We start from the raw sequence: 12,267 nt of genomic DNA, 5'->3' as shown, positions 1-12,267 counted from the left end.
TTATAACTAAACTTTCAAGAGAAGTGCATGCAAAACTGCACCAATTCCAAGTACAGTACAAATATGTCAAATCGGGTCAAATTATGCAAGCAGATCAAACTATATGCACAACACTCCATAAAACAATTAGCAGGTGGCCTGCAATTAATTGATAACCCCCGTAAATTGCACAGGACCTTTCTGCTGCTAAACAATGCTCATGCAAGATATGAAATTAGCTGTGTGGTCAAGGTTTTCTGCACCAGTAGTGGTAATAAATAAGCAGTACATATTCCTTTACAGTCTACATCATGACCAGTCTAATCGGTGCGAAAACATTATACAAGTCAGCACTTGTCCCATTATTAGCAGGCAGATAATTCACTCTATAATTTGTGCACAGAAAACAGACACAAATCAATACCACTAACACCCAAACGTTCAGAACGACAGTCCCCTGATCGAAAAGTTGGTCCTCTATACCTCCCTCTGCAATTGGATCCTCGACTTCCTAACCGGAAGACCACAATCTGTGCGGATTGGTGATAACATCTCCTCCCCACTGGCAAACAACATTGGTGCACCTCAGGGGTGTGTGCTAAGCCCACTGTTCTACTTCGTCTAAACCCATGATTGTGCGGCTAGACTCAGCTCATAGGCCACCTATAAAGTTGCTGATGATACAACCTTCGTTGGAAGAATCTCAGATGGAGAGGAGAGGGCTTACAGGAGTGAGATATACCAGCTAGTTGAGTGGTATTGCAGCAATAACCTTGCACTCAACTTCAGTAAGACCAAAGAGCTGATTGTGGACTTCAGAAATGGTTGGACAAGAAAATATGAGCAAATCCTCAAAAAGGGATCAGAAGTGGAGAGAGTGAGCAATTTCAAGTTCCTGGGTGTCAATATCTCTGAGCATCTAACCTGGTCCCAACATATTAAGGCAACTATAAAGAAGGCAAGACAGCAGCTATATTTCATTCGTAGTTTGAGGAGGTTTTTTTTTCCCAACTAAAACACTTGAAAACTTCAATAGATGTACCGTGGAGGGACATTCTAATGTGCTGCATCACTTCTGGTGTGGGGGGGGGGCCTAATGTACCGGATTGAATGAAGCTACAGAAAGTTGTATAATCAGTCAGCTCCATCATGTTGTATCCAAGATATCTTCAAGGACTGGTGTGTCAAAAAGGCGATGCCCATTACGGAGGACTCCCATCAGCCAGGACATGCCCCCTTCACACCGTTACCCCCAGGAAACAGGTTCAAAAGCCTGTAGGCACACACTCAGTGATTCAGGAACAGCTTCTTCCCCTCTGCAATCTGATTCCTAAATGGACATTGAACCCATGAACACTACCTCACTACTTTATTTGTGTTTTTGCACTATTTTTAATTTAACTATTTAATATACATATACTTACTGTAATTCATTTATTTATTCTTTCCTATAATTATCATGTATTGGGTTGTACTGCTGCTGCAAAGTTAACAAATTCATGACATATGCTGATGATATTAAACCTGATTCTGAACTGTCAGAGCATGGAATTGAAAAGTACCCCAAGAGTCGAGAATAACATAATACCATTATTGATTCCTATTCCTCAAAATCAAATTTACAGTGGTGTGCTGGCATTTTAATTCTTCTATAGGACTGCCATTTATTTTCTCCCTCTCTCTTAGGATACCTTTGTTCCATACTGACTGTGTCATTTGTCAACAGTTTTTCTCATACACCTTGTATTCATTCAAATTTAATTGGAATCTAACTGCTCAATCTCTAGGTTCTCTGATATCTTTTTGTAATCTGTTGAGAGTTATAACGCCTGTTTGGCATCTAATATAAATTTTATCAGAGCAGTTTGCAAGGCCAAAATATTCACTCAGAGGGTGGCGAGTTCTGGTTTAAGATGGCGCGACTGAAGACAAGTGACAACTTACTGGTGGTTCCCAAAGCAAGAAACACAACTAAACACTTTATTGTAATACTTTTTCTCTTTAAAAAAGATTATGGTGAATGATCAACGCAAACACTAAAGGAGTGAGTGAAGCGAGGCTGACTCGAGGGTTGAGGCATGTGGGTACGATGCAAAGTCAGAGTGAGGTCAAGACATGTTCATGGAGAAGTGGTTGGAGCAAGGTCAAAACATGGTTGAGATGGAGTCGGGGTGTGCAAAGCAGAGAAAAGTCAAACCCTGTTCATCTAAACCAAGAGCAAGATCTGATCTATCTAAACGCCAGGACTATTGGGAAGGGCTGAGGACCAGCCAAGATGTGGTGGTGGGTTCCAGGATCAGAGCGTATTGATGCAACAGGGCCAGGGTCCCAGAGTGAAGAATGGCCTGACGTTTGCACAATTTAAACGCCAGGCCAGATGAATTGAAAAGGCGGGGTGTCGGGCCTAGGGGCGAGGGTTGGTCCGGTTCTGTGCACCGCTCCGTAACGTTTGCTGGGCTCTTCGCTGCTCTAAGGCCGAGGCTGTGGGCCTGCTCTGACTGCCCTGCGCTTCGTGTCTATGCACTCCCTTTAGTGCCGAATGCCATTGCTCACTTTCATTGTTGGCATGGTTTGAGTTTTGTTTTTCCCTCTCTGCACATTGGGTGCACGTTGGTCTTTTTGTTAATGGGTTCTTTTGGGTCTCTTGCTTTGTGGATTTCAAGGTTGTATAATGTATACACACTTTGATAATAAACGTACTTTGCATTTTGAGACTGAAATGAGCTGCCAGCAGAAGTGATTAACTCAGCTTTGATTTCAACATTTAAGAGAACACTGGATAAGTACATGGAAAAGAGAAAGGTTCTGGTCCAGGTGCAAATTGATAGGAATAGCAGAATAATATTTTGGCATGAACTAGATGGGCTGAGGGGTCTGTTTCTGTGCTAAGTGCTCTATGACTTTATTAGTGAAAATAATGAAAACCAGCAGCCTTACACAGGTCTTTGTGTTAAATTGCCTTCCACCTTCCTCTGACCAGAATAATTTTATCCTTCAGACTGACACTTCAGCTTCTATCATCATGACAATCATACATCTGCCTCTTCGATCTCTAGTTCCACATGCATGAATGAACCTATTCTTTCTTACTTCTTCAACTTCTCCCTCAAGACTGCTTCAATGCAAGAACAAGCGATTCCGTTCGGAGACGTGTATTTCTACGAGTGATGCTCCTTCTAAGATGTTCACGTGCACACATCTTTCGCTACTAGCGCACAGAGGAATTTAAACTGCACACAAAAGGCTGACACCCTCCACCTCATTGCCACATGCTGTATATTTCACCATCGTACACAAGCACATTTCCTTTTCTGATTTCTGCTGCGGCCAGAGTTGGCAAATTGGAGTTTGTGATGATTTTAGAACTGGCTTATTTATACTGTTCTAATTGAGGGAATTATTCGGCGTGCACATGTTGTTGTCACTGGGCAAAAAATTGCACAGCAGCAGATTTTTGCGTGCACTGGTCATTACAGATTAGAGGGAATATTGTCTATAAGTATGATGTTGTTACTCTTGCAGAGTTAAAATTTGCAAAACATAGCCATGCACAAAAATATCAAATGAAATAATAGGTATAAGTAACAATTACAGTTACCTCTATGTCATTGTAAGTTGTGTTAATGTTACTATAGTCAGAAATAACAAAAGCCAGTAAATAGGTAGACATCTTCACGGTGGTGTCAAATGTTGTAACTTGCCATGTACCATCTTCTTCCAGTCTTTCAGAAAAATCTAAAAATACGAAAAAAAATTCAGCTTAAATAGGCTATTGCAGTGGTAAAAAAGTGCTGGCAATTGTACTGATCCTATGTAACTACTCAGGAATTTTTGTTCTGTACTGAAATTTTTGTACCGTATTAATAGGCTTCCTCTCAGAATTTTTTGAAAGAATTTCCTATTGCTTAACGGCTTCCCTTGTAAGTCAAGCCATTATTTTGACTGAAGGTCATTGGAAGAAATTGGGCCAAGGAAGTGAGAAACCCTTGCATCTATGATTTCAGAGAGAAAATGGGCTGCAAGTGAGTGATAGCAGAGCCAGTGATTAATTTTATAATCTTGAACTTTGAAATATTTGGATTATACCCAGAACACAACTTCATAAAACATGATTTCCTAGAAATTGGAGATCACTCTTTATTGGAGTAACATTGGATGATGTTTATGGTATTAACTCTCAATCAGAATGCTTTCAAAAAAATCATGAAAAGCTCCAAAAAAATTGTTCTAAAGAGTGTTTTTGCAGCTTTAAGCAAGATCATGTGTTAAAATATGACATGTTTAGTTCCTAACAAACACTTAATGAGTAATTTCAAATTGCTGAGACTGTGTACATGATCATTGGAATGGGGACAAGAGCTCAGTGGAGTTATTCCTGTGACAGTCACAGCAGATGGAGAGAAAGAGGACATGGTGCTCTCTGGTGTACATGGACATGCCCCATTTAACCATCTGCTGAGTGAGTCCCGTGCCAGGGGTACTTCCACATCACAGTGGGAAAGAGATGGATCAAGGAGGCAAGGATAGGTGGCATCCAGCTCTGCTGCGCATTGTATAAAAACACTGCAAATCAGCGAAAGAGCAACCAGCAATAAACTTACCATCATTTTCAATTTTGAAAATGGAAACTGGCAGATCTTGTGCAACAGACACCAGTATAAGTGCAGGTCTTTTCACTGATGTCACATTGGTGACCTCAGCACAATGTCCTCCTAGTCCTTTTCAGTTCGGCTGGCCCGCGGTGTCATACGTTCCCTCTGCCCGTTTTTGCTGCACTTCTTTGTGTTCCTAGTTCAGAGGGTCTAAATTCACACTGCAAACCCATGGGCTCAGGATTCTCATGATGTTGTGAGGACATTACGCATTTTAAAGAGGTTTTGAGAAAATACTTGAATCTCTTCCTCTGTCCACCTCGCAATCTTATACCGCGACAGAGTTCTGAAGAGGGCGTCTGTTTCTCAAATCATACATGCAAACCATAGGACCTGCCCAACTGCATTGAATAAGTGCAATTAGAGATTCGATGCTAGTGAACTTGGCTTTGAGAGGAAACTGATTACTTATTGTTCCAGTAGATTTGTTCGATTTTGCAGGAACAAAACAGCTCTTATCTTCAGGTGTCCGTGAAGGAAGTTCTTGTCTCAGAGGCTGCATGCAACAGTGGAATGAGCTGCAGTGGTAAACATACTTCCCATGGTAAGGGAAGTTTAGATTGCTACATGATGAGAGGGGTTTGGAAGGATATGGTCCAGGAGTAGGAAGATAAGACTAGGCAGGAAAACAGGTGAGGAAAGACTAGATGGGCCAAAAGGCGCTTCTGTGCTGTAGTGCTCTATAAGTGTACGACTCTAAGCAGCGATAGAGCTTTGTGCCAGATTTGGGGCTCTCATCTTCCAATAGTCAAGAACGAGAGACAGCCAACACTCACAGTACGAAGCACTTCACAAAATTCATCAACTGTGACTCCATCCTTGACATGAGCCTCTTTGCATCCACCTCACGGCAAACTATCTGGTCCAGTATCCCTGACCAACAAGAAGTTAAAAAGGCCGCATGCCAATTGAAAATCTACAGGACTCTGGTATCAGACCGCATTCATGCTGAAGTTTTAAATCTTGGCTTCAGGGACCCATATCTACTCATGCCAGAATAATAGTACCTGTAACACCCTGAGAAAAGTTTCACTGCTAATCTAATGTTTTTCTGAAGCAGCAGTGTTTGGGCTATGGCTAGAGATTGCGGGGGCTTTGGAATGTGCACTGTCCAATGAACGGAGTACTTTTTTCTTGTTGTGTGGCTGAGAACGAGGTGATCTGGGTCTTTTGTTCAGCAAGAGATGAAGCGAGAAGCAGAAAGGAGCGGTCATAAACAGCAGGACGGAGTGGACTTGGAGTGGGGCCAAGAGTCGACAAGGCCCGGGGAAGTCGATGGAGGACCAGCAGGAGGGAAACCTTGAGCTCCAACTTGTGCACATTGGACTGTTTCATTAAAATGGGCCCTTCTGGTTTTTCTTTACCATCCTTTTAGCAAAGTTAGGAAGTATAAAGCTAAATTGTTTAATTGTGTAAGGAGCACTGTCTGTTATTTCGTGGCACTGATTTGTAATGGGGGTGCAGATCACACAGCATCCACACAAACAAGGGGTCTTGCACCTCAGGACTTCACACATTTGATGGAGCCAGAGACTGTCTTCCCGAGACTGACGCCACCTGCTGAACCTGAGGGTATCGTTCTGGGGTGATTTCGTTGGATGCTGTGTGATTGCCCTGGGCATTGAACCAATGGGTTGTGCTGGTATGGATGCTGCCGGGGTTGACCAGTGGTGTGCATCCACAGGGTTACCGGTAACGAGTGTGGTAGATATTCATACTCAGGATGAATTGTTACAACAGTGGAACTGCCTGGTACTATTGGGGCACCAGGTGAGGGGGGGGGCATCAACTGTGCATACTTTCTGGGGGGAGGAGGAGAGTGTAACAGAGTGGGCCAAATTGCAAATCAAGTCTTCCTTAGCTGGGGGTGGAGACTTCAAAGACAGGATTCTCTTGTTTCTGAGGAGTGAGGGGATGGAGTGGTCAGATTTGGATTCCTGTCCCCCAGGGAAGAGTGAGGGTTCTAAGCTAGTATCAGCCCTTACCTCACAGGCAGACGGCCCTCATTATCGGAAGCTAAGAATATAGAAGAAGAAGAGAGCCCTTAATTCTGACTGGAGTCATTGGGACGTCGTTGTGATGGTGTTTTTTTTTTTAGCAGGCTTTCTAGTTTTTACAAGGCCAAGTTGGAAGCTCGACACTCAACCCATGGGGAGCGTGCAAGGGAGCCGGCTGGATTCGAACTCAGGAGCCTTCACTCCGAAGTCCGGCGCTGATGCCACTACACCACCAGCCGGCTAGCTAAGAATATACTCTGGAATAAAGCCCACTCCCGAGGGGGAAGAGGAGTATGAGAATTGGGCGGAGCAGACCTTTCGGTTGTTAGATGAGTGGCAGTGCTCCGATGACTTAAAACAACAGCAACTGGTTGAAAGTTTGAGGGGGCAGGCTGCTGATGTAGCGAGAGCTGTAAAGGCACAGAACCCCGTTACCACTGCTGTGACTTACATGCAAGCACCAAGAAATGCGTTTGGTACAACAGTGCCAATGGAGCTCATGACGGGCTTTCAGAACATGCATCAGGAAAAGGGGGAGAAGCTTTCTGCCTACATCTTTCAGCTAGAGAGGCATCTTGTAACGCAGAGGGGCCATTCAGGTGGCTGAGGAGGATCAGTTAAGAATGGACCAAATAGTAAAGGGCACCCAGGCCCTGATTGCTTGGGGTCTCCAAATGTCTTGTAAACACCCCCCCCCCCTTTTGTTGAGCTGATCAGAGAGGTACAGGAGAAGAAGAATGCACCGGAGGGGCAGGAGGGCTCTGTCAGCGGGGTACAGTCCTCAGCAGTAGCCCCTTGTGTTGAAGTGACCACAGATAGCCCAACCTGAGGAGTGGTAAAGGAGATCATGGCAGAGCTGAGAACCGAGATGTCCCAGTTGTTATCAGCGAGCGTGGCCCGTATGACAGGGAGACATTCCTAAGGGAATGTGCTACGTAGAGGACTGCTAGTGGCCAGGGTCCTGGGAGAAGGCGAGCAGCCGGTGTTGTCTATTATAACTGTGGCGAAGAGGGGTACTTCAGGTGGGAGTGTGAACGATGGGAAGCCCCTCAGAAAGTGAGCCCCTTGGGTGCCTAAGCAAAGAAAGACATCAGGGAACTTAGAGGAGACCCAGTGAGAGAACGGCCTGGTGTCTTGGGGGAACACATTCCCAGCAATATACCAAGGAACCCTTGAAAGCAAAAGAGCCTATTCCTGAAGGCTTAGTGGGACCAAGCTCCAGTGTATCACACGGATAGAGAGTACTTATGCTAAAGCCATACTCGACACTGGGTCGCAGGTCACGTTGTTGTACCGTTTGTTCTACAACTGGTATCTGACGTATTTAGCATTGACACCACTCAGTGTACTAGAAATCTGGGGTCTTTGTGCAGGTGATTACCCATACGATAGTTATTTGCCAGTGACGCAGGAGTTTTTGGAGGCCGATGTGGGAAGGGCTGAGGTCCTTGATACATTAACGCTGGTTTGTCTGGACCTTGATGAGAGGGGCGGGCGGCACTTCAATTGTGGTAGGGTCCTCCTCCGTGAGGAGGCTCATGGGGGCCTGCAAGGAGAAAGCAGGTGAGAGCTTTCTGAGAACATAGTCTGTTCACCTGGTGTTGTGAGCTGCTTTTGAGGACGTGCGTGGCTGCATTGGGCTGGATACCGAGCTTAGACAAGGGACTGTGTGGTTCACCCAGTCAAAGCTAATGGCCCGGGGAAGTAGCGAGAGTGGTCGGGACCCTTAAATTTCCCAGCATGCCTGAGGGCAAGGCCCTCTTAGTGGACGCTCCAGAAGACCATGAGGAGGAGTTGGGATTACCTGCTGGGGTACTAGTGAGGCCCGAACTGCAGAAACCCTCAGTTGTACAGGCAAACAGGATGCCAGTGATTGTCAGGAACACTGCAAAGTGGGAGGTTACTTTTAAGAGGGGGAGGCCTCTGGAGCATGTCTAGCGTGCTGGTGACACTAACCAGGGAGAAAATCTCTGCAAAGCAGGTTGATAGAGAAGGTGTTGAAACTGGAAGGTGTCTTTTCCATTGACACGTCTGATGTGGGTTGTTCCAAGAGCACCTGTCACACTATCCGAGTGACTAAGGACATCCCATTCAGAGCGAGGCTGAAGCAACTGGCCCCTGCAGTGGTGGAAGATGTTTAGCAGCATTTGTGGAAGCTGAAGGAAGCTGGGATTATCACTGAGTCCCGAAGCTCCTATGCATCCCCAATAGTAGTGGCCGGGAAGAAGAATGGAAAGGTATGGATGTGTGTGGACTGTAGGACTCTGAACAGGCGCACCATCCCCTGACCAGTAAACTGTCCCCAGGATCGAAGACGTGCTGGCCTGTCTGAGTGGTGCAAAGTGGTTCAGTGTGCTGGACTTGAGGAGTGATATTACCAGATTCCCATGAGTGAGGCTGACAAAGAGAAGATGGCATTTATATGTCCCCTGGGATTCTTCCAGTTTGAAAGGATGCCCCAGGGCATATCAGGAGCCCCTGCAAATTTCCAGCGGGTCACAGAGAAAATGGTGGGGGATATGAACTTGCTTGAGGTATTGGTGTATCTGGATGACCTCATAGTGTCACAGACAGAAGACAAGGGCAAGATTGAGCGGTAGATCAATTGAGAGCATCTGGTGACGCCACTCCACAAGTTTACTGTAACCTGACTGCTCTGAAGACAAACCAGTTACCAGATTTGAGTCCTGGGGAAGTGGCAGCTGTTCAGCGAGATGACCTGGGCATCGGTACCATTTGGTGAGCGGTTGAAAAGGGAGACGCGCCCCACGCGGAGACGATGGAACACGCCACGGTGCCTCCATTACTGAGAGAATGGCCCAGACTGGAGTTGAGGAACCGGATCCTATACCGGGTCACCTGACCTTCGGACTGACCTTGGCGTTCCCAGCTGGTTCTGCCTGAAAAGTATCGGAGGATTGTGTTGAGGTCACTTCCTGATGATTCTGGACATTTGGGGTTTGAAAAGACCTATGGATTGCTCAGAGTTCGGTTTTACTGGCCCGAATGAAGCCAGTGATCGAAGAATACTGCAAGTCGTGCATTTGATACATACGGAGGAAGACGCTGCCTACGAGGGCAGCTCCATTGTCCCACTTGCAGAGTTCAGGGCCCCTGGACCCGGTGTGTATGGATTTCCCATCTATAGAGCCAGATGCCATCAAAGTGGTGAATGTCTTAGTCATCACGAATCACTACACCAGATATGCACAGGTTTTCCCTACCAAAGATCAGACGGCGTTCACGGCGGCCAAAGTGTTATGGGAGAAGTATTTCATTTATTATGCCCACCCCAGTCAGATACACAGTGATCAGGGACAGGATTTCAAGAGTAGGCTCACCTGTGAGTTACTGAGCATGCTCGGAGTCGAGAAGTCGAGGACTACCCCTTATCACCTGCAGGGACCGACGAGGAAGGCCTGCGCAGACTTATCTGAAATATGCATCTGATATGAGAAAGGAGCTGAAAAAGACTTATAAATCAGCTGGAGTCAAAGAATCAGGAGATGACCGGGTAGGCTGGCCGATGTAGCACCAGAGGAACAGAGTGTGGCCCCTACCACCTTGGGGAGTTATGTCACTGCCTTTTACAGCTGGATTGGACTTTGTGCTTTGCAGGAGGGGTTGGCAAATTATCTCAATGTCATGAGGACGTGACTAAATTTGGTGGATGGTGAGTGTAATGCCCTGGGAAAGGTTTCATTGCTAATGTAATGGTTTTTCTGTAGCAGCAGTGTTTGGGTTATGGTGAGAGATAACGGGGGCTTTGGAATTTGTGTTGTCCAATGAAGGGAGTGTTTTTCTTGTTGTGTGCCTGAGGACGAGGTGATCTGGGTCTCTGTTTGGCGAGAGATCAAGAGAGAAGATGCCAGAAAGGAGAGGTCATAGACAGCAGGACGGAGTGGACTTGGAGTGGGGCCTGGAGTCGGTGAAGCCCAGGGAAATCGATGGAGGATGAGCGGAAGGGAAGGCATGAGCTCCAACTTGTGCACATCAGACTGTTTCATTAAAATGGGACCTTTTCTTTTTGTTTTTCTTTACTTCCCTTTAGTCAAATTAAGAATTATAAAGCTGAATTATTTAATTGCATATGGAGAGTACTCACGAGTCTGTTATTTCGTGGTACTGATTTGTAACGGAGGAACTGATCACACAACATCCACACAAACAAGAGGTTTGGCACCTCAGATTTTGCACGTTTGGCAAGGCCAGAGACTATCTTCCCTTGACTAATGCCGCTGGCTGAACTTGAGGGTTATTTACCTATCTCCAAAAAAAGCAGACAAATCCAAATGCAGTAACTACAGAGAATTTTTCTGCAGTCTGCTGCAGGGCTCTCCTCACCAGTAACTGAAGGGCTGCTCTTTGAATAACATTTTGGAGACCGTGCATCCAGAGGCACAGTGGACTTGATCTTCACCACGTGACAACTCGGAGATAAATGCATCAGCAACTTACCAAGTTCAAAGTCAAATCAAAGTATGTATATGTTACCGAGTGCTAGCTTGAGATTTATTTTCTTGCAAGCTTTCTTGATCTCATAAAATCCTCAGAATCTTATCATTAACCATCTTTGAATTCAGCTGTCCTCAGAAATCTGCTCCACCTAACATCCATTTCACAACAGCACACAGGCCTTGCTCTTGAACAACTTCAACTATCCAAATTAACATCATAATTGCTATTCAGTTGACTCAACACGCAGCACCTTTTACTAGACGTCTATATAGAAACTGCCAGGGTAGCCAGCCAGAGGTGTAGTGATATCAGCACTGGACTTCGTGGGGAGTGGTCCCCGGTTCAAATCTAGCCAGCTCCTCAGACATGATTTCCATCCACTCTGGGTTGAGCATTGAGCGAGCAACTCGGCCTCGTAAAAAGAACAGATAAAATACTAAAGAAACGGCAAGGTTGTTGCCTGATGTGCCACAGGGTGTGGAGAGGAATAACAACTTTAATAAATACTGACATAATATTTTCAATGTCTCCCATGATATAAGATTCCTGTAAATGCTAATAGAACTTTATTAACAACTCATATTAAAATGATTCATTCATGCTTAGTAAATACAGTTTGAATATCATTCAATACCTATTCACATATCTAATTGAAAAATCTCATAGAGGTGTTCATAAACAGTGAGCTGTTTCATAATTTCACTGGAGATAACATTTACCTTCATCTTGCCAAACAATCATCCACCTGTTATTCAGCCTAAACAATTTTCATTTCTATTCTGAAGATGTTAACCAGACAACAGCATGACAGATGGCCAGTCTGTTCCGTCAATGTACTGGTAAAGAAAGGAGCTATCCATTCCCTTCATCACATGTTGGTGTCAACTTTTACCAATTAGAAATTGTTAGCTTTCAGTTTCCTTTGTATTTAAACCCCAGCCCATGTGAAATCAGACGCACACCAATGAGGCAAAAGGTAACCTAAGCTTTGCTGTGCTGATGTGCATGAATAAAAGTGAAATGAGTTTACCTACAGTGCCCTCTGCTCCCGGTGTGACCTCCTGTATGTCAGTGAGACCCGACGTAGATTGGGAGACCGCTTCGCCAAGCCCCTGCCAGAAGAAGCGAGATCTTCCAGTGCCCACTGACTTTAATTCCACTTCCCATTCCAATATATCTAT

The 12,267-nt window shown here is 45.2% G+C and overlaps 1 protein-coding gene across 5 annotated transcripts in view; it reads right to left on the bottom strand.

Annotated features, from left to right (window-relative positions):
- The window catches only part of LOC132394008 (aminopeptidase Q-like), a 195,143-nt gene that overhangs the window by 145,044 nt on the left and 37,832 nt on the right, over positions 1 to 12,267 (bottom strand). For all 5 annotated transcript variants that reach the window (XM_059969603.1, XM_059969604.1, XM_059969606.1 and 2 more), the window contains exon 3: positions 3,578 to 3,714. In XM_059969603.1, coding sequence (XP_059825586.1) covers positions 3,578 to 3,714 — 137 coding nt within the window. The remainder of the gene's footprint in view (positions 1 to 3,577; positions 3,715 to 12,267) is intronic.

This window comes from Hypanus sabinus, chromosome 5 (assembly GCF_030144855.1).
Source record: "Hypanus sabinus isolate sHypSab1 chromosome 5, sHypSab1.hap1, whole genome shotgun sequence".
Taxonomy (NCBI): Eukaryota; Metazoa; Chordata; class Chondrichthyes; order Myliobatiformes; family Dasyatidae; genus Hypanus; species Hypanus sabinus.
This window is presented reverse-complemented; position numbering and strand designations above follow the sequence as displayed.